Source organism: Triturus cristatus, chromosome 8, assembly GCF_964204655.1.
Source record: "Triturus cristatus chromosome 8, aTriCri1.1, whole genome shotgun sequence".
NCBI classification, from domain to species: Eukaryota; Metazoa; Chordata; class Amphibia; order Caudata; family Salamandridae; genus Triturus; species Triturus cristatus.
This window is the reverse complement of record NC_140591.1, coordinates 75,381,690-75,405,484: the sequence shown is the minus strand read 5'-3', so window position 1 is coordinate 75,405,484 and position 23,795 is coordinate 75,381,690. Positions and strand designations below refer to the sequence as shown.

General features: G+C 44.8%; 1 protein-coding gene across 8 annotated transcripts in view; it reads left to right on the top strand.

The window, feature by feature from the left end:
* Positions 1 to 23,795, top strand: part of STXBP5L (syntaxin binding protein 5L) — a 1,956,595-nt gene that overhangs the window by 864,918 nt on the left and 1,067,882 nt on the right. For all 8 annotated transcript variants that reach the window (XM_085621040.1, XM_085621038.1, XM_085621036.1 and 5 more), the window contains exon 5: positions 2,434 to 2,568. In XM_085621040.1, the coding sequence (XP_085477166.1) occupies positions 2,434 to 2,568 (135 nt within the window). The remainder of the gene's footprint in view (positions 1 to 2,433; positions 2,569 to 23,795) is intronic.

The window sequence follows — 23,795 nt, the reverse complement described above, 5'->3', positions numbered from 1 at the left end:
CGGTGTAAAGGCATGCGTGGTAATTCCTTGCGTGGTTCTGTCATATATCCTTCTTAAATCAGCTGTATTTTACCGGAAATGTATGAATGTATAACTGTTATGTTTTTTGACCGCGACCGAACGTGGCGGACGGTCCCGTATCTGCGGGTTTTGGGAAGCTGTGTGGAGCTGCCTGCATCATCTTTATCTTTCATTGATAGCAAAACAAGTTACGGCACTTTATGGACTAGCAGCTCATCCATAAGACTAGGACCAAGCTCTATGAGCACGTTTTTAAAGCAGCAGTTACTGGGAAGGATCTTATTACATAAATCATTTGAGTTATCATGATCAAAAAGTCGGAACTATCTGTATACAGAGAATTATCTGTCCGTTTCTTGGGTCTGCAGATATTCTGAAAAATCGGACACTGGTAGTATTACTGGGTCAGGTTTAATTGCACATCTGCAATTAAATTATCTGCTGTGATCTATACCCGTTACAAGTGGGACTAATCACTAGTTTAGATACGCTTGCCTGCTGAACATCCTATTTGGAGGTGGAACTCCTGAGGAAGGCAGTAGTCTGCCGAAACGCGCGTTGAGACAACATGGAAACCACCCGAAAATCACATGTTCAAATGAAACCTTTTTTATATCCTGTATAGTTGACCAAAACTGTGTATTTCCAATAAGAGAATTGAGTTTGGAAATATCAACTTATTCAGTATGAATGCTTGAAGGATGATTGAACCTAGGACACTGTATAAATGAAAACCCTGTGCAGATCTATAAAAACCATATTTATGAATATTTTTAAACTATCAGGCACAATTAAATAAATGTTTTTGTATTTTTCTAATTATTAGTGTCACTACCTTTATTTGACATGTTCTGATTTCTCAACGAAAAAGAAGTTGCCCTAGATCATTTACAGAATGTATAACTGTTATGTGTACACTGTTTGTGTGGTCTTTGTATGCATGCTTTCATGATTGTCTTTGACTGTCGCATAAACAATATTGGGGATGATGATGATGACTGATCGCTTGTAAAATAATAACCTTCAAATGCAAATCTTGCCACTGTGTTTTACCACCTAATTATGATAATCTGAAAATTGTATCCATCTAAATGTGAGAATATGCTTAGAAAATGTGTTGCTGTAAAGTGAACACGGCCTATTAATAGATGATGGCTTCCCTGTTGCAAATGTCGAATCTCTTCCTAGTTCCCTTCCGAGATCCCGTCTCGTCCCTGAAGACCGTCCTCCTGAGTGAATGCCTGTCTCTCAGCTGTGAAAGATTCAAGTGATTAGGTTAATGTTGTAGGCCCTTCAAATCCCCCGTGAAGGTTCTATTCTTAGCCTTCATTCTAATATAAATATTGTCAACCAAATTGCCCGGTTCATTCATCATCGTTATCGAAATGGTTGTATGTTGCCACTGGCGATGCCCTCTGGAGATCCTTGCAGAACAACGCCCCACCGCCTTCAGTTCCTGTAATGTGGAGATAAATGCAGCGATGAATGAGCATCAATTCTCTGCTTGACTGCACCATCTTCTTGCAGACCCATCAGATTCCAGCGCTCTGATGGGCCCAACTATAGCGATCACCGCTGCGGTTCTTCAGTAGCGTCTGATTAAGATGGGAGTGCCAATGAAAGCGCCAAAGGAGGGATAGACCTCGTCCAGGTCGATCATTCATGATTCCTGATCCTAGGAATGTTCACCGAGGGATGGTCACCATCGCACGCATGTTGTGACCTTCTTGTGGTGTGCTCCCTGCTTGCTTCCCTTCCTCTTTTACTCCAACCCTCCCTCTCCTTGCCCCACCCCTTCTTTTCTTTTTGAGACTTTTTGTCTCTCTTCTGTGTGGGGCAGAGTTTCTTCCTGTGGAGGTGGGCCCGGACCTGGAACAGAGACAGGAATGGCCTCGTGGCCTGCCCCCAATGGGTTGCTCACCACCCTGCCTCAGCCTGAATGTGTGTTTTTATGAGAGTGCCTCCACCAACCTAGTTTCTTTCCCTGGCTACCTTGCTTCCAGCTAGCTCAGAGATTTTTTTTTTTTAACCTGGGTGATCCCTGACCCCCCACTTCTCTCAGCCACTGTTTTTTGCACTGCTTGCACCCTTTACCCCACCCACCCCAACGCTGTATATTCTCTTGATGTGGTGCAGATGACCATGGAGAAGGCACTGGCACATTAAAGGACACCACTGATTCTCAAAATGAATATTCATGGAAAGAATTTGCATGCAGTGGATTTGAATGGAGAATATTTAGGTATACTGCGGTTATGCTCAAAGGATGGGGTGGTGGGGCCCTATGCGATCTGTACAACTAATCCCTCTTTAAAGAGTCGATCAGATGTGTCCCGCAGCAGTTGAAAACTGATGGTGACCTAGCTCTGTGCCACAGATTGTTGAAAAGCATCCTTCTTTTTTCTCTTGCAGGATCACTTCCTGCCACCTTCCCTTCCAGAGTAAATGGCTGTACGTGGGAACGGAGAGAGGAAACACGCACATTGTAAATATCGAGTCCTTTATTCTCTCAGGATATGTCATCATGTGGAACAAGGCAATAGAACTGTAAGTGCACATTCTTGGTTTGCAAGAAATGGATCAGGCTGTTTGTTGGGGTTCTCTGTTCTCTAAAATGATACACATTTGAATTCTCCAGCAAAAGATTTTTCCCAGATTCTCAAACTCACGATAATTCCAAGTCGCTAGGCTGTACCTCGAAAACTCAAAAATGTGTAACTTAAAATTTCAGTATTTCTACCAAATTATTTTTTCACCTTCCACCTTTAAAATGAGAAATCTAAGAGATAAGAACCCCAACTTCTGGGATGAACAATTTATGGCTTTTAACCAATAATAGAATGCAAGCGGTAGGGCTTCATACACTAGCGCACTAGACGATTACTATATCAAGAAAAATGATTTTTAGTAAGGTGAGGGTGCTCACTTCTCATGGTCTACCGCTATTATCCCACAACAAACTGAAACTGAATTGTACAGAGAAGGAACGACACAATTTAAATAGAAGTATATCAATTAATTATTGAAGTCCTTTGAATGATAAGTCATTAGGCAGATGATTCTTGATCAGATCCTACTTCTTTATTATAGATCAACTCAAGTTCTTTTAATTTCAAATAATTCATTTGATTTTTAACTGTCGAGCTTGCAGCTTTGTTGCACAATTTAAATCAGCCAACGCGTTTCGTCCTGTACGGACATCATCAGGGCTCATTTATTTGGAGAAAATCCTGTCGAAATAATTTCCAAATGCATCGTTTAAGTTGAGGTAAATATTTTTATTATCGGGCCGTGCTGATGCTGTATGAGACTAACGATTTCGACTGAGCATTTAACTTAATCTCAAGATCAACAAATGATAGAATTCAAACGAGAGGCACATACAGCTGATATAAAATAGATGATATATTTGAACAATTTTAAAAGTACTCAAAAGAACTCAAAATATTTACCTCAACTTAAACGGTGCATTTGGAAATAAGAAGAAGGATCTGATCAAGAATCATCTGCCTAATGACTTATCATTCAAAGGACTTCAATAATTAATTGAAATACTTGTATTTAAATTGTGTCGCTCCTTCTCTGTACAATTCAGTTTCAATTTATGGCTTTTCACTGAGAAAAGGAAGCAGTGAGAACACATCTTAATTTTTACCTAAAATCGTCTACAAATGCTGTGTGAGATGTTGCCGTCCATCTGTCAGTTGACCTGCTGCTTCCAATCAGAGATTTTCCAGTTTGGTGGAGCTGGAACATAAGACATTAGAAGTAAAGAGAGATATCTTGTATTACCTCATGAGAACCGGGGCCCGGGTGTTCTATGAACTTATTGGTCTCTAATGCAGTGATTAATTGAGGAGAGGAGGTCACGAAACAAATTATATCTGGTGGATCATGGAATGCAAAACGTTGTGCTACCCGAAGCTAACAGGGTTCTTCCCCGTTGCTGAGGAGCTCAATGACTTGAAGCGATATCCCTCTTTACCTAAGTATGTTGGGATACTACTTGGAAGTCTGGTCACACTTTTTGTGCCACTTATCTCCAACGATCCAATGCAAAGGCTGATGCTCAAGTGGATTAGGGATCCCTCAGAAATCTGTTTGTACAGGAGCTTTAAATAGCCACATCCTGAAAGGTTAAATCACAGCTGTGAAGTCTATTCGAAGAATATTAATCTGTGCAAAATCTCTTGCTGGAGAAGGAAGGGGCCCCTACCTGTGATAAAGGCTCTCTAGCTTAAGTATCCACTTTCAGATCAGAACCAATACTTGCTTTCTCCCCTCATCTGGGGTTGGCTATCTATGTAATGAAAGAACAATGGACAGGAAATCAGTTCTTTGTTGACAGACTCTATAAGCTAAAGTAGGCTCCTGTCACCCTATGACCAGTCATTGATTGCTCTGGATGCTGCCGTTCTCAAGTGCTTTTAATAGCCTTCTTCTTCTCAGATATATTTTCAAAAGGGAAAGGAGTGACAAAGATTTGCTAAAATAATTTCAATGGATTTTAAGGGTAAAGATGTGTGTGCCTGCCACTGCAAATTATCCTGATGTTATAAAGCTGGAGTGCATCCCTTAACTGGAGAGCTATTGTGTGGGCGAGCGACTTAGATATTTAAGTCTGAAGCCCAGTGATGGCCACAGAGCCTATGGAATCCTACGGCTACCATAAAGAAAGACAAACACTTGTGATTTGGTGATCATGTCTGAAACAAAAGCTATAAACATGTTCACAGCATTGTATGTGTCATCACATTACCTTGATCATAGTTACCTGGTGGACTAGATCATAATTGTGTATTGTCACTCAAGCTATTTTGACCTTAGACCCACACTTACGAGAAGTAAAACCCTGGCAAAGTTGTGTTTAAACTCATTGCTTATGCCGATGATTATCCAAGTGATATTGTACCAGTCTCAAATGTATTGATTTCTTTTTCTAGGCAGGAGATGTATCTGTGACAAAATCTGATTATGGCACTCTGGTGAAATCTGTGTCTTGACAAGTCTGCCTTGCTAAAATGTCTGGTTGAATGGCTATGATAGCAGGAGGATATTATTGGATGCACCTATTATTATTATGTTTAGAGATTGTTTTACAAACCTAGAAGCACTTTGTTTGAACATGTAACACTTATCTCTTCCATATGTTCTTTTGTGATGAAAACTGTAATTTGTATCTTTTTTATGGTTAAAGAATTGCCCCAAATATGGAGAAAGGCAAATGTAGTGACAAATCAAAGAATGCAATCCGCTTTGATTGATTATGTTAGAACCAGGCAGATTACTTGAACTCAAACACTGTTGAAAAAGATATTACTATGGGTTTGGAAATGATCTTGTTATTGGGGTGATTGCTGTGGGTCCACCACTTATGAACCACTTCTAGGCGCAGTAGCCATTACTACATGTTCCGGTTGTTAAAAGTTAGTTTGGCTAACATGGTTCGATTCCCGACAACGATTTTGGTGCCTTGTTCTTGCTCCAATTAACATTCATTTTTGCAAACACAATTGAAAGCCAAATCTCCTTTGAAGCAGGAACGTTTTCATGAGAAAATCGTGTTGGGATCACAATTTAGTCCAAAACAGAGCAAGAGGAAAGCAGTGAGTAAATCTGATGTGCGATCTGTAAGTGCTCAGCTGACATCCACATTGTCATTGGCAGGGAACATTCTGTTTCTCACTCAAATCTGGATGTCCTACCCTTCCCTGAAACTGAATGCAACCAAAACAGAATGTGTTCCTATCATCAAAGTTATCAATAACCACATATTCAGACATGCTTCTGTGACGTGCTCTTCGACGTCTTCTCCAGACTCCAGGTCCCTCACCAAACATGATCAAGAACCACACATTCAGACTGCTTCTGCGATATGATAGTTTAAATCTTCTTCTGACTCTAGATCCCTCACAAAAGATGATCAATAACTCCACAGTTAGATCTCCTTCTGTAAGCTGACCCTCAAAGGCTTCTCCGGAGTCCAGATCCCTCACCAAACATGATCAAGAACCACGCATTCAGACTGCTTCAGAGACATGATACTTGAATTTTTCTTCTGGCTCTGGATCCCTCACAAAAGATTATCAATAACCCCACTTTTAGATCTACTTCTGTAAGCTGATCCTCAAAGGCTTCTCCAGATTGCAGATCCCTCACCCAACACCATCAAGAACCACGCATTCAGACTACTTCTGTACGCTGATCCTTGGAGGCTTTGTCAAGCTCCAGAACCCTCAGCAAGGATTATCAACATCACATATTCAAGCCTGTTTCTGTGATGTAAGCTTTGGGTTTTTTTCAAGCTCCCTACAGCAGATCCCAACAAATCCCTGACTCCTTAGTAGAAGTCTATTTTATGGTAATTGGGATGAAAGATCAACGAGGTATATCACTTACATCATGTCAGCTTTTCACTGTGTGTGTGTGTGCAAGCAAGACTGAGGGGCCGATTACGATGTCAGTCAGAAAGCCTCCGACCGCTAGTCAGAAGCATTCCAACCACGGTTGGAGGCTTTGCGACCGACACAGTCAGTTTGTGATCCGACCGCCCAATTACAATGTCGGCAGTCGGAACGTAAAGCGGCCGGTCATTCCAAAGCGATTTCGACCGGCTGTCGGAGACTTCCAGCCAGTCGAAACCTCAACGTAATACCCTATGAGCGTCGTTTCCACCGTCAGGATTACGATGGCAGTTCACCACAGCCTTTCTCTGCTGGCCTTTCCAACATTGAAAGGCTGTCGAAAAGGGACTTTGGGGGCCCCTACTATGGCCCCCTTGCTTCAGCAGCCTACGGTTGGTGGGTGAGGGGGTACTTAGGGTACCCCCTCTGTAAAACCCTGCACTGTTTGGCAGGTGCAGGGTTTTACACCACCCTCCCCCATTTCTCCGATGCTGTGGGCCCTGACTGTTTGGTCTGCCCTCTAGGGCCGACCGAAACAGTCATGCGCACTCTGCATTTTCTCTATGTAGCCTGCATGCACCTACATAGAGAAAATGGCCTCCATACAGGCGCCCGGGCGTCTGGGTGCCATACACACCAATCACAACGCTGCCATTGCAGCGTTGTGATTGGATTAAGGGAGGGGAGGGAGGATGCCTGCTTCCTGTTCCAGTAAAACCCAAGTGCAGAACCCGGCCAGGAGCTGAGGCAGCACGGGCCCGGTAAGGTAAGTTTTTATTTTTTAAATCCCCCCCCTACGACCACCCCCACCCGCCCACCACCCATGAGTCATGCAAGCCGTGATTGCTGAACCCTGCGGGAATACATCAACTAAACCATCATCTACACTACGGTGATTCAGGTGAGGTTGGGGAGGTCTGAGGATATTTGTGTTCAGGGGCCAGTCAGTCCCTGCTCGTCCAGGTACTGACCAGTAAACACAAAGGGGAACTCCTTTTGTGTGCAAAAGAATTAAATATTTAATGTACTACCATCTGCAAGGGCGCCAAATTTCTCTCCGGCCATGTCCAGATCGCTATCTTAGCAAAGGCCGGCTCTGAGATATATATATATATTTCGAGCGCGGTTGCTGTGACAACCCCTCAAGCGACTCGTGTATTTAATGTTTGATTGGAGTGAAGCCCGTCATTGTGACAAAGGCGGCTTGCCGCCGAAATGCGTTGTGGCCCTTTTTTGTTAAATAAATCTTCTTGTTATACTCTCACGGAGTCGGCGCCTGTCTTTTCATTTAGGCAGGATTGGTGACATATATATGCATATATATATATATACACACACACATACACACACACAAACATAATCTAGCCATCGCAAAGTCAACCCTCGGAGGGTCTATGAAGTAAATAAATCCCAGTTTGTTGGAATATCATCGTTTTTTTGCCTGAGTGTGCGCTGCATTGACTTTGTGATGGCTATGTATATATATATACACAAACACACAACATTAGCTGTGCCACAACCTCTACCCTGAGCCCTCCTGACCTCCATGCCCACTCTCCGCTGCCTGAAAGAAACAATTTACTTAAAGAGAGCACACCTTCCGGTTCTCATTTCCAGATGGATGACTTGGCCCTTGTCCCAAAAGAGCGGGACAAAGATTAAAATGGAGGAATGCGTGGGGACACGGGAGAGGTCCTTTGACAACCGGGACTGCCCGGGGAAGTCCGGGACGTTCTTCTCCCGTCCTCTCTGGCTGTTTCTCTCTCGCATCACACCTGCCTTCATCCCAGGCCACTCGTGCAGTTGCAGGAAAACTGCCAATTTGAGATTCTCCTGAGTCCCAAAAAAACAGCCACCACCAAAAACAATCATTGTTAGAAAAAAATATGTGAGGCAACTGCGAGGTTTTTCGCCCGACGAGAGCCAGACAAGCCCTAACCGGAAGCACTCACGCCTGCTGCTTCCGCTTGGCCGTGCCAGGCCCAGGCAGGCAGTAGGAGCGAGGCCTCTCTTCATTAAACTGCTGCAGGAGACCTCGGCTGCAATAAGGCGCTTTAAATCTCATGCTGTGCTGGCAGGTGCATTACCGGAGAACTTGGAGGTCTGCGAATATAACAAGCATTTGCAATGCAATACGTCTCGCATTTACGGGAGTTTGAGCTATTGGCATTGTAAATGACAACGCCTTTTATTTATGTTTTAAAAACCAAAATATAAATAAAAGACATTGTCATTTACAATGCCAATAGCTCAAACTCGCGTAAATACGAGACCTATTGCATTGCAAATTCTTGTTCCCCAAGCAGGCTGGTAATGCAGAGAGACATGCCCTGCAGGTCCCAGCAGGATAACAGCCTGCCATGAACAGAATTAAGAGTGTGATGCTATCGAATCGAGCACACCGGCTACTCACCAATAGAGGCCTAGATGTCTATTGACAATTTAATGACAAAAAGTCTGTCTACCTTGGAATTATTTACTTAATATGTTTCTTGTCGTTTTTCCAATAGGGGCTCGAGTTCCTACTCAATCATTTATTTAGACCCTTTGGTTCGTTCAGCCGTTTTACAATCAAAATGCCACCTTGACGCTTCCAGTTTTATTTGTATGGGGAGTGTGTGTGCATAGTGGTGCTAATGGACAGAGGAACTATGCCGAGATCTGTGTTGGGATACAGCAGCGTGCATAGAGGCCATGTGCAAAGCTTACTTGTACGTATAGGGGTATTTGCAGAGCGGGCAATTGTAAGAAAACGTAACCGGTGCCAATCGCAGGGATGTGTGTGGGTGCAAGAGGGGGCAGGGGGCACAAACATTGCCAACAGTAATAGAGATCCTCCCGTCAGCCTGCAAGGACGCTCCCAGGGCCACATGCACTACATACAAGGAAGAAAAAAAAATGACATGCGCACGCCCCTCCCCCAGAAAAGCAAACACTATCAGCAGACATCCCAGCCACGACCTCATTAGAAAGAACTGCACCCGGGGTGGGGACCGAGGGCGCTTACCTGTAGTATCCGGCTGGATACATTCTAGTGTTCAGCCTGTGATGTAGGACACACTTCACACCCACCCACCACAGGCGTCACCAGTCAGGCAACCCTGTTAATAAAAGGGGCCGGGCGCACATGCCCGGGGCCAGTTATCACACTATACTGCTGAGTGTCTGTGTCCGTTATTTACCACCATGTGGGTCTGAGGCCCAAACTCTACACTGGCAACGAGGGGGGCCTTATCCCATGCATGAGAAGTCAGCCGCCTCCTGGTTCCTCGGGGCGGATGTGTAGCTGACACTCCTGGACACGCCCCTGCCAGTCTCCACCTACATTCTGCCGCATGCCCTCCCGGCGTCTGTCCTTCGCACTGGCAGGCCCAGCAACTGGCCCTCGGCGGAAGTGGGGGGTCTGCTGAAGCCAGCACAAGGTTCGGTGCGACCGCGTGCGCTGCGACCAACGCCGCAGGAGATGTGACACTGCCCGCGGCCGCACCACCCACAAGGGGAGGGGTAAGAAGATAGCGCCATCCTCGGACCCGCAGGATGCCCAGGTGAGAGGAGTCTGGTGCACCTCTGCCTCGTAAACCCCTACAACGCACGCCACCACACGGACTAAGTGAGCCGCAGGCCCATACAGACATCTGCTTCCCTGCACGACGGCTCATTGCCCCAGGAAGTGAAAGACAGAGCCCCCTGGCCAGCGGACGAACGGCCGTACAAATATCACCCCACAAGCCCTGAATGTCCTCCAGGAAGGGTGAGCGCTGTCACATTGGGCGGAGACCCTACGCAACGCTGCAAACGAGGGAACCCTGAAGAAGCTGGAGAGGCACAGCAGCGCAGAGCAAGGGCTCGCATCCCCGTACCTGATCAAGCGCGAGGAGGCTCCCGGCCTGCCGCCTACAGTTTCAGCCACTAGAGGAGCGCCGCAAGTGAGTGAGAGCCTAGCAACGGCTCTGACATCCACCACGGCCGGCAGTTGCGAGAGAGACTGCCGCGGCCGACGAATGGCCAATGCTAGCAGAGCTACCAGGCTGGCGAGAGCCGGAGGGCGTCTCCGTCAGGGACAAGTAATGAACAACAGCAAGGGTTGCCCTCCATGCGCACACCCCCCTAGACTTCTGCCGCATCGCAGCATCCAGCGCCGGAGCCAGCGCCACCTGGTGGTCGACGATACAAACCACAGCCACCATCACCGCATCAGCCACCGTTCCCTGTCCAAAGGTAAGTGGCGCCACGCCCTGACACAGCACGGGGTCCTGCATCAGCCCCTTTGGCGCCCCGGAGCCTGCTGCAAGCCGTCCGGAGCTCAGCACCACCTAGCGGTCATGTGCCTACACTGCATCAAGTGAACCAAAGCTACCAGTGGACACAAGCATTGGGGGAAGGGCCCCAGCGCCCAGAAGTGCAGCGAGGCAATAACCCTGAGAAGCCCCATGTAACCCGGCCAACACTGTGCACCCATGCGCAAGGCCCCCGCAAGAAGGTAAAGCTGCCCCTGCCACCAGCATCGCTGCCAGCACCACCTGGCGGCTAACATTGCAAGCCGAATACTCATCTGCCTGCACACAAGTAGCCCCACGTGCCAGCATCGCACAGGACCCTGTACCAGCTCCTATAGCACCCAAAGCCGGCAGCAATCAGGGCAAGCCACCGAAGCGACCGCAACGCCACCGGGTGGCTCTCCAGAAGGAGCGCACTGTAGAACAGATGTATTGTGTGGCCAGAACAGATAGCCAGCTGCGCCCCACAACCGCCATCCCAGGCAGCAAGCTAGGCCTGAGGAGAGGCCCTGAAGCATCACCACTTGATCGGAAGAGTCTGATCAGAAGGAAGAAAGCGAAAAGGGATCCTGGCAAGAGGATCTGCTCCGACGCGTCCAAACAGCGGGCAAGCGCACTGACTGCCCACCACGACCAACGTCAGCAGGCGATAGTAGCAGACCAGGGACACATGTGGCTGCATTGCCACCCATAGACAAGCGGCACCAGAGCAGCAACAACAGGCAACACCGGGATTCGTGAAGCACCATGAAGCCCTGCTAATGTGAAGGAAAGACAGTCACCAGGTCAGAGAGAGCACACCACCATTAGGAGAGAGACTGCCTGCTCACGCCCAGTCGCCGAGACAGCTGCACGTCATCAGGAGTCCCAAGGAGCCCAAAACTTGTCCAGCGCAGGCAAGCGCCATCTAAACACAAGCAGCAACACCAAAGACAACTCCCACCTGCAAGAGTGGACTACAAGCCAGACAGCAACGTCTTAAGATCGCTGTCCCCACCAACAGCACAAGAAAGACTGGTGCAGATCACACACCACCAGTGGCTGTCCACCGCCACTGCCGGAGAGGAGGTCGCATCCCTCGCTTGTACTGGTGTACAGACACCACCGCAAACTACACCCCAGGCACACCACGTGCCAGGAGAAAGCATCCAAGAGGAAGACTGAGTGCACTATGTCAGATACGCGCAGAAGGCAGGGCCAGTGAACCTGACGCACGGGCGAGCGCCCAGGAGATAGAGACATCTCCACAAAGAAGCATCTCCACCACCCCAGCGAAGCCCCGCAGTGGGCTAAAGGAAACAGTGTCCTCCCTCGCACTGCCTCAAGATGGCAGGCACCCAAGACAGGCAAGAGAGGAGTCGCACACTCCATGTGGCAGGCCGCCACAGCGACAGGCGCTCCGACAGCATGGCGACACGTGACCGGAGGTCACAGTGCACAGCAGACAAGGAGCCCGTCACGCAAAGTGACCAGTCCGGACAAGCGCACCGGAAGAAACGAAGAAGCAGGCGCCACGACGGCGCAGCCTCGGGACACAAACAAGACGCCCTTGAGCGAAGAGAAGAGGGACACTGCAAAATCCCTGAGGAGGGGATGGTGCCAATGGAAGTCCCCAAGAAGCACATGCAAGTCCTACGGACAGGACTGGCCTGCAACAGACCCGCAAAAGAAAAAGAAAGACCGCCACAAGAACGACGTGACCAGTGAGATGTCCATGTGGCGCAAACATGAGACAGGTGGCAGGATGCCACATCCAAGGGAAAACCTGGTCGGAAAAAGAAGAGCGTGGCATGACGCCACTCAGCAAATGAGGAAAGAACAGTGGCATGACACCACCGGGCAGACAACCACCACAGGTGCGCAAGATGGAACGGAGAAGAGCGACAGGACGAAGGACTTGCACCAGCACTGAGGAAGGTGTTCATCAGCACGAGCCAGCCACCGGGGTGCAGAGACGTCACTGGAGACAGCTCCGCGGGAGGACCTACCGTAAGCCGCTAGCAAGCGCGATCTGCCTCCTGGCCCCACGCTTCACAGTTCGACCGTCCTCTCACCTGTCACCGGCTGCTTGGTATCGATAGCACCACACCTCACAGTGCACCTGCCTGAAGACAATGGAGTGGTGCCAAAAAGTCCCTCAAGCCCTCCTCACTCCCCAAGGTCACCCCGACAGAAGATCGCCACCTGTTTGCCCACTGAAGAAAACCAACATTCTGTTATTAACATCCAGGCGCATCCTCACCAAGGCGCCCCAAACAACCGAAGTTCAATGAGGCGAACCACCCAGAAACCTTCTATGCACCCCCGTCAACCTACAGCCTGCCGAAGTCAAGCACACCCGGCCATTGGAAGATCCACCCTTGGGGACTACACAAGACTTGGCAGTGGCCCTGTTGGGAGTTCTTCAGCGACCCCTAAGCGCGGCCTACTCAAAGAGAATAAGAAGGGTCGTCGAGCATGCCGCCTCCAGAGAAAGACCTCACTCAGAGATCGTCTCCAACAGCCGCAGGCTCTGTCATCTGCCAAAGGCTGGACGCCTGAGAGATCCTCCAGAGTGGATTCCACCTTAGCTCCAGATACACCAGCATTGAACTCTATACAGAGACTTCACCACTGCGAGACCAGGCCGGTCTAAAGAACATCGCCAAGGCAGAAGAAGACATCTTGACCACGCGATCCGAAGCTCCAGCGCTGCCTGGCTGACGGCCTGAATAGACTCATTTGTCCCATGTGCTATTCATTCATTCTATTGTAGGTTGGACTTTTGTTTGTTTTCTTTTATTAAAGTTTGGGAGGGATGTAGTATCCGGCTGGATACATTCTAGTGTTGAGCCTGTGATGTAGGACACACTTCACACCCACCCACCACAGGCGTCACCAGTCAGGCGATCCTGTTAATAAAAGGGGCCGGGCGCACATGCCCGGGGCCATTTATCACACTATACTGCTGAGTGTCTGTGTCTGTTATTTACCACCATGTGGGCCTGAGGCCCAAACCCTACATTACCCTCCTCCCTTACAACAGCTATGCCCGGTTCTGTTCCAATAGGTTTATTCGGGTAGGAAATAAGCATAAAACATTTCGAAAAGTCATAACACAAGAGTAAATATGAGCAGTATGGTGCTGCACGATGAGAAAAAAAGTGGTTTGTTTGGAAAGAATTTGTGGTTTGTTGTCATCTGGTAACTGATATTGAAATTAACATTAAAGATCTAAATAAGGAAAACAAATGAGGATTTCGAACTGTAAGCGGACAACATGCGTCTATCAGTGATGCGGTCAGTTGCCTGGCCATGTAGGTGTGGCACTCTTGCTTCCGAGAACCATGTCCAGCTATTAGAAAACTTTATAAACACACACCAGCAAGGGCGCGGTAGTGCACCCCCTGAACTCAACACATAGCAGCCAAAGAAAACTGAACACAAAATGGTACACAAAATGCAAATCTGACGAGCGAGACAGTGCAGAGTGCCGAAGATGGTGGGGTTGGGTAGTGTGGGGTAAACAAGAGCCACCCAGCAGCCCATGAGCGGGAAGCACCACTTGTAGGGGATGGATGTGAAGAGGACTCGTCCCTGTGCACACAAAAGTGAAAACCGCGCTGCATCAAAAGTGTGCACATTTAAAATACATACTGCAATGAAGCAGAGCATCAAAAAGAAAAACGCAGTTGCTCTACTACGTTGCAGTGTGTATTTTAAACGTGCACACTTTTGATGCGGTATGTATTTCAAACGCGCGCACACTTTTTATTTTATTTTAAAGCAGGATTGCCAATACTGCTGTGCATGGCGTTGTCATGCCGCAGGCGCTTGGGGTCTTTCGGCATACGGAGAGCGGCTAAGCATTTGTAAGCAAGAGGGTGAACGCCAGATAAAAAGTCGAGCAGGGGGAAAAGCGCGACCCGGCGCTCTGATAAATAAATCCTACAATTGTTTAAACAAGGAGTCCCTAAACCTGACATACCAAAAGCTGCAGCGCAATGAAACTGTAGTTGGTCGCTGCTGCTTCTGATAAAAACGGAAGTGTTGCATCGGACCAGCAACCAATAGGGAGGCCGGAAATCGTAAATAAACCAATTGCAAGCAGCAGGCGGGATTACCCTCGCTATATGGATTACTAGATGTCTCGGAGAGATATCGCATGCGCGCTCCCTACGCAAGACCTAAAAAGTGGAAAACAAAGTAGTGTGTAATAGAAATGAAACATTCATTCCCCGACATCCTTTATTCACCACCCCATGCATCCTTTGTGTTTTGTTTGCACCCCTGAATCAAAGGCCGGCGGTGGGGATTGGTCTGCGATTGTTCACCGAGGAGGACACCCCCCGCTGGAGGTAAAGGTCAGAGCAATGTCAGCAGATTCTAAGACAGCGTCCCTTTAAACAAAACCGGAGCAGTCTTAAGCGAGGGGCGTGATGGCAGCTCAGCGCGGCCCATTACCAGCAGAATGTTCCTTTTGTAAAATTGCTTCCATCATGTAAAATGCGCAGAAAAGACTCCTCGGCGGCCTGGGGCTCCCAAATACATCATTGTGCATAAATGGCTTCCTGCTCTTGCTGTGAAAATAAAAAGTACTTCTGCGTCTGTTTTTTATTGAAGCGGCATCTTTAGGAACGGTACAGCCTTCAGGGGGTGGTCGAGGGACGATTTTAGGTCTGCCCTACAGTCTTAGCTGTTTCTTCAGCTCCAGTATTAAACAAAAAAAAGAATTAAATAAATATATAGACAACTAAGGGCAGTGGCCATTGGCTCTCGTGCACTGTGGGAAACAACATGTTTGCCATGCTTCCATGTTTATCCCATTCTATGTTCTTCAGTCATCCTTCCCTTTTATGCCTTTCTATGTTTTTCAGTCATTCCCTTTTTTTTCCTTTCTATGTTTTTCAGTCATCATTCCCTTTTTATTCCTTTCTATGTTTTTCAGTCATCCTTCCCTTTTATGCCTTTCTATGTTTTTCAGTCATCATTCCCTTTTTATTCCTTTTAATGTTTTGTTAGTTACCCGTGGTATGTTTAAACTATGTCCTCAGGCTATAGTAATTCAAAACCCTTTCTTTCCAGGAAAAAAAATCCTAATTTCCTTTTTCTCCTGTACCTATTCCTAATACAGGTGCCCTCTAGGAAGCACCCTATTGTTTTCCTATAGCTATCCCTTTTAACAAAGCCTCGTCGCCATCCTTTGAGTCTGTGGGCTCTGGAAAAGCACAACCATGATTGCATCAGATCAGCGTCTATGGCTACAGCTTCATAATGCAAGACGTCGAGTCATTACCCCGTGAGCCAGCGTTTGTCAAGTACTTTTGGCGAAATTTCATAAGTGTGTATGCAAATAAGCAAGGGGCATATTAACAAGCCAGGCGATAAAATTATCGCCGCTTTAGCGGCAGAAAACTGCCGCTAAAACGGCGATAATGGGCTTGATAATATGCTCTACGGAATTCCAATTGAAGTCCATGTTAGACGTCCTTCACATATTTTATCGCCTGGCTTGTTAATATGCCCCTAAATAACCCTAAAATGTAGAGGAGAAATTGTCATGAAGCCTATAAACGAATCACGTTAAGTTCAGATGCATTGTTGGGGTGTCGGGGCATATATAACATGGGCACCCCTGTTGCTGCCTAAGTGCCGTGCATCCCACCAAAGAAAGCCTAAACATTTTCAGGAATTCTGAGATTTTTTTGGGTTACAAAGTAATGTTTTATCAAAAAATTGTAAGAAAGCTTTGTTTTTGGATAATTCTACCCCGTGCTTGTGAGGGGCACGCTATATTGGTATAGTGAAACACGTCTCGTTTTTATTGCCCTATAAGCAAAAGACAGCAATCGTCAGCCCAAGCAGGGGAAATGAGTGGACTCCCATGAATTTCATAAGTGTTTCCTTTGCCCCACCACCTCTTTTGACCTCGGGCTCCAACAGGGCAGTGAAGAAGCCACAAATTAAAACGGAAGCGTCACCCAATGCATGAGCACTGAAGGGCCCTCAATAGAACATCCTAGAATCATTCAGTCTCTTAGGGGCATATTTATCAAGCGATTGCATCGCATTTGCAACACACAATGTGGTACATGCGTGACGTAAACCCTAGGATGCGATCTATCAAGCACCGCAAGGCCACTTTGCATGGTTCTGATTGGCTTGATAAATTAAGAGTAAGAGAGCTCAAATCCCTGCGTTGTGCACTCTGCCCCTTGGAGGCATTCCAAGGGTGTTCCCACGCACCTCCCATGGACTTTGACTGATTCCCAGATTTACCATTGCTGGTAAACCTGGGAATGCGCCAAAGAGATACGCCTTCCCAGGAGAGGCGTATCGAGGAGAAATATATTTCACTTTGTTGCTTTTCTTTCTATGTGTGCTGTATTCTGCAGCGCACATAGACAGAATAATATGCCTCAGGAAGTTGCCTCTTCCTGCACAAAAACAATCATGCCTGCTACGCGGGCACCCTTGCACCATCGTGGAAGGGTGCCTCCATTGGCACTAGGCAGCATATTCTGTGCCAGCACTGGGAAAAGACAGAAATGCACCGTATTGTGTTAAATCCTCGCATTCCTGCCCTTTCCCTGTAACGCAGCGCAGCAACTTGATGTGCTGCGCTGCACTGCATTACTTTTTAATAAATAGGTCCCTTAATTTTTTACATTGTCACTTCTGTCCCTTTTTTTCAACTTTACCAGCTGAAAGTTAACACTTGGCAACTCCCATCTTCCGCTAGTCTTTCTCTTCTCTGTCACGGGTATATGTCACTATTTCAGCCACTTTAATTTCAGATTACCATTATTTCAGATCTTTTATTTCGGATTACCATAGTTTTTAACTGATTTTTTCCTTATATATTCAGTTTTATTTCTATGAAATATTTTAGTGTAATATTTTAGTGTAAACCCTACATTTGTGCATATATATATTCAATGAAAAAAACAAAGGCTAAAGCTTAGTTATAGTTAGAAAAACGTATTTTCCCTATACAAACCACGTTTAAACAACACAAACTTTAAAAATTCTAAAGTTAGAGTTATAACTTTCACTATCCACCACCTTCAAATTATTATAAGTAGCAGACCTCATTACACACGCTTTTCAGCTCGCTAACCAGACAACACTAACTATAACTCGCCATTCTGCCATGCACTCTGTTGTTGCAAATAATGTCTTTTGATGAGTTATAAGTGTTGTTGTGAATGTTATAATTTCAGGGGATAAACAGTGCATGGAAAAGGAATGAGTTCTAGTCAATGTAGTACGACAAGTGAGGTGACAAGACTGTGTTTGGAGGTGCACGACGTATAGTAATTTGAAGGTGGTGCTTAAATTATAAATTGAAATTATGATTATAACTTTACAATTTTTGATGTTTGTGTATTTTAAATTGGAGTTTGTATAGAAAGAATACATAAGGTATTTCTAACTACAAGTTATCCTTAACCTATGTTTTTTCATTCTATGTCAATGGTTTTTATTTTTTACTAAAAGATGTGTTTCAAATCACAGTTTGGAGTGTCATTGACTGGAGTGTTGCAAAGTTGCAATGAAGCTCACAGTCCGGTGAAGGAAAGTGTCGTAGAGTTGAGTGTCGCATAGTGGAATAGAGGGGAGTGGAGTAGAGTGGAGTGATGTAGCATACAGTGGAGTAAAGTATTATACAGTGGAGTGGCGTGGTGTGTTGTATCATGGAGTAAAGTATTGTGGATTGGAGCGGCATGCTGTACAGTGTAGTGGCATGCCGAACATTAGAGCTGAGTGTTATACAGTGGAGTGTCGTTGACTGGAGTGTCACGAAATGGAGGGAGGTGGAGTGGAGTGTCGAGTAGAGTGTCATAGAGTGTTGTGGAGTAGCTTGGAGTGCAGTAGAGTGTTATAGAGTGTAGTGGCATATATTGAAGTTCAGTGGAGTAGAGTGTCCTATAGTTCAGTGTTGTCGAGTGTACTGTTGTGCAGTAGAGTGGCTGAGAGTCTCATACACTGTAGTGTTGTACAGTAGAGTATTATTATTTGTGAGAACTGTGCAATAGTTGAAAAGCCTGCAGTGGAACTCTCAACATTCCCATAATTGACTAAGAAAGATATCCTAAGAGCAGCAAACGCAGTTAAGCCAGGCTCTCCTTTGGGCCTGGCTCCTATAGACATCTTACTGAAATGAGGAGAGGCCGTTATATCTGCCTTAATGGTCATTTACAATCTAACTCTGGAGAGGATTCACTGACAAAATATCAATTCTCAAAATATCTCAATACAAAAATATCGTGACCAAAATATTGATGTCAAAAATATCGTCATCCTATACATATGATGGTAAGTACAAACATATCCCAAAAAATATCATTGTAATAAATATCGTTGTATTAAATATCATTTTAAAAATATATATACATTAAAATAATAAATATTAAATAGTAACATTGATTCTAAAAAATAGAATTAACATATTTTAACAAATAGAACAACAAATGTAATAAAAAAGGTAAACACATGTATACATTTTAACTAGTATACAAATATAACAAATAAATATATAGATATACATATACCAAGATCATACTTAAAAAAACATTTTAATTAAATAAAAAAAGCAAACAACTTAAAATTTAGTAAAATATTTTTATATATTAAAAACATAAATAATTATAAATATTATAATTTAAAATAAACAAAAATATAATAATATAAATTATAACAATATAAAATAAAATATAAAATGTAATACATATACTATCTCCACTACAATTTATACAAAACTACGCAAACTATTATAGTAAATATATGTTATGTTATGTTACGACTATTTATTGTGCGCACAGATACTCCAGCCAAGGAGCGTCCCGGCGCAGAGACAAGGTAGCACGTAACACAACCACAAATAAATAATGTACTACTCCCACTTCGCAAAAATAATAAAACTGGGTCAAATTTACAAATCTGTCTACAGTAAATGAAACAGTAGTGAAAGTGTTGGATATAACTACACACTGCAACCAACATTTGACTTTTCAACTTCCATGCTAGAGAGGCATTTTAGGCTTTTTTACAACTGACTTATTGGGCAGTTAAATAAGATAAACAGAAAGTACAGGGAATATTTTATGGGAAAAGAATAGATGCTTTACTACTGTTCAGCAGTGATAAAGCTAGCAAAATCAGACAGGCCAAAATGCAGGAACAATAACAGAAACTGGTTAATTTCTTACATCATAGTACTATATATTACATTTCTATGAAAGAATCTGAGTTGGTTGTATGGCTGTGGGATATCAAATCTATTTTACTGTGCACGACCTAATGCAGTTACTTTTAAGTGTTTCTTGTCACTCTACCCAGGAACAACACCTCATAACCAGAGCATTACTCCTGCTCAGGGTTTCACCTGTTGAACTGATAAAGTGTGTCTAGGAAAATAAAATACATGACAACTGGTTACCACTGTCTGCGTGTGGCTATTAGGGGTGGGCGGAATTTGCGTAATCGCGTTACGCAAATCTCCGCGAAAACGGTAAAAAATCTCCGCGAACACGCAGAAATTCCGCGAACACGCGGAATTGCTTGCTCGCAATACTTTTTTCCTGTTCGCGATCGCTGTTTGCGTGCTCGGGGTGAAATATCTCGCGAACACGCATATTGAGAACGCGAACAAGCAAAAAATTCCGCGAAGTCGCGGAACACAGATTTTTGGGCAATTTCGCGTTCTCCGCGGAACGCGAAATTACCCAAATTCCGCAAATTCCGCGAACGGAACGGAATTTACCGCTCTGGCCTAGTGGCTATACTTACTTACAGTAGTTTCCCACACAAATGACCTGCTGTTGAGGACAGGAGCTGGACCTTTTCTGTAGCATGGGTGGGGAAGAGGAAGACCTCTGTATATAACAGGAATGTAACACATGCCATTTCTCCATGGCCATGGGAGAAATATTTTTACTTAAAATGGGTTTCACATAAAAATGCATTCACAAGGTGGTAATTCTGTATTTGAAGCGTTATGCATTGGAGTAAATCTGGACATCTAGAACTGACCAAGACCAGGTGCACGAGTTTGAAAAGTTAGGAATTTGTTTCAAATGTAAAAGTCATTCTATGGAAACTCTTTTCTAACTTTATCTCCAATGGCTTTACAAAGCAACCAGAAAGATAGTAAAAGACAAAATAGAGCCCACTGTGGCATACTTAATGGAAGTGTTGTCTTTGACAGGAGAGAAAGGCCCAGAATGATGTTCACCTTCTTGGTGACAACATTCTGGCTGTAAGCACAAAGAGGCAACTTCGGTGTCTAAAATCACACTGTAGAAAACACATAACATGACAAGATATAGCATGTCATAGCATAACATAGCATAGAAAAATAACGTATGGGATAACACCATAAAATAGCATAGCACCCCGTAACATAACCTAGCGTTATATACTGTAACATATCATACCATAACATGGCGTAAATAGCTTAGCATAACATAATATAGCACAACATGGCACATAAGAACAGCTTAAGGTAGCATAAAATATCCTAGCATTACAGAGCGAAACATAACATAGTATAACATCACAGCATAATGCAACTGCGCAAGTTGACATAAAATAGCATGGCATAACAGAACATAGCATACGATAGCAAACCTCAATATACTATAAAATGGGAAGCAGTGTTAACCATTGGTGGACAGAATGGCATCTTTGGCTGGTTTGGAGGGACAAAGTGATGGGTTTTCCCTATAGGCATAGCCAAACATTGGTGGAGTTACCAACTTGCAAAAAATGTCACATTAGAGTGTTAGGTCAGTGCCTATCCTGAAGGTAAACCCTAGTTCTGAGTGTTCCAGTATCAAGGTGAGCTGGTGATATTGTGACGCTTACAATGAGAGTACCATGTATTGTGATTATGACCAGCATCATCATTTTTGGTGTGAAGATTAAAACATGTACAAATGTACAATCTTCATGATTATTATGATTTTTTGTAGTTTGTAAAATGCCAATGTTTGCATAATTTGCAGATTCCTACAGTAAAGGCCGCTACCCCTAGATCCACCCTTCTAAAGTCATGCTCCATTGTATAGAGAAGCAGAAATCCTTGTATTGCCAGTTGCCATGGCACCCGAAGCATGGAACACTGATAAGTTTGTTATTATCATTACTTGTTATTGCCTTCACACAGAAGCTCATCTCGGTTAGTCCCTGGTGCTTAGAACATTGTTTTTATCATTCTCTTAATCCATTGTTTCACATCAATACTCTTATCTGGTTCCTTCACCTTAGGCTGGGCTCAAGGTCTCTGAGAGGAAAGACAATGGTTTGCAGTGGAATAATAATAAGAAATACCGCCTGTAGGGGAGAGTACAGGGGATAAACTGGAACCTGAAAGATGTTATTAGCCCTCAAGTTCACGAATCTCTGGGAAAGGAGGCCAGCGGTTGAATGCACTGTGGTAGCAAGCAGATGCAGATGACAAAATATGTCTGATAACAGAGAAATATTAGAGTGTGTACTGTTTCACTGAAAACATTTAATCGGAAAGCAAGTCCATTAAAAACCAAAATCAGAGAAATGCAAATTGAATACATGTAAATGGATCATAGGGTGAATGACTGGTCAGGATTAGGTTGAGTTTTGTCTGCATTTGTGTGGTCTTCCTACAAGCTTTTAACCTTTTACCTCTTATTTTTCTGAATTTGTGTTAGCTGGCGTTAGGACTCTCTGCACTTTACCGCTGCTAACCAGTGCTAAAGTTCTTTTGCTCACTGCTTAAAACATGGTAAAATTGGCAACACCTGATTGGCATATTTAATTGATTTATAAGTCCCTAGTAAAGTGGTATACCATATACCCAGCACCTGTAAATTCAATGCTACCAGTGGGCCTGCAGAACCTATTGTGCAACACACTTAAGTAGCCCAATAAAACAAGTTCCAGGTCTACTATTGCAGCCTGACTGCAGTTTTAAACTGCCAATTCAAAGTGGCAAAATTACTTTCTTGCCAAGTCTTAAACTGCCCTTTTATTACATATAAGTCACACCTAAGGTAGGCCCTAGGTAGCCCAAAGGGCAGGGTGCATTTAATTAAAAGGTTGGACATGTAGGGCCTGATTCACAAAAGTAATCTGAGACAAAATCCTAACTTTACGACTTTCGGTATTCACAAAGGGCATTTAGGAGTAGTAAAGTTAGCATTTTGTCTCAGTTAAACTTAAGTTTTACTTAAGTTAAACCTAAGACCAAAACTTAAGTTTAACTGAAACAAAATGCTAACTTTACTTCTCCTAAATGCCCTTTGTGAATACCGAAAGTCGTAAAGTTAGGATTTTGTCTCAGATTACTTTTGTGAATTGGGCCCTTAGTTCTCATTTTTACATCTCTGGAAGTGTAAAACTCCTAAATTCGTAATTCGCTATTATGAGCCCTACCTCTTCCATAGGATAACATGGGGTTGCCTTATTACACGTAATAAGTGCTAACTTTTGATTGGGAACAGGTAAACATTTCGTGTTTAGTGTCTGAGAAATTGTAATTTAAAACCCTCTTTTTTTTTGAAAAACGTTTTTATTGGCATTTATATGGAAAGACATACACAGGCACAGGTGGTAACGCCATCAGCACAGAGATTTACATAGCAAGCGCGCTCAGTCGTAGCCTTCTGGACCTCACAGTCTTGTGGGCACCCAGGCCACCCAGCCCTATCCTGAGTAGGGCCACCGGTGTGTGTTCCCGGGAGCAGCCATTGTGCGTGTCCTACCGGAGCGCGGCCTGATCTCTGCGCCGCAGGGGCGCCGCGCAGTGTGTTTGGACCCTTGTGCGTAGTGTCGCGAAGGCGAGAGAAATGCAGCCAGTGGATATCTATGAACGAACTGGGGGCAAGGAACCAGGGGGTTGGGAAGGGTGCACTATGTCGGCTATCAGGAATGCTTGTAGCTATGCGCTCGAGAGCTGGACCAGCGTGAGAGAGCAAGGACAGAAAAGGGGGGGTCGGAAAGTCGGATTTGAAGTTACAATTTTGAAAATGCCACCTTTAGAAAGATCAGCCAAAGGGCACTTTCCTTGCGCACCTTTAGAAAGATGGCATTTTCCTGCCCTAGGTATTTGGTGCCTGCAACCTTTCCCTGA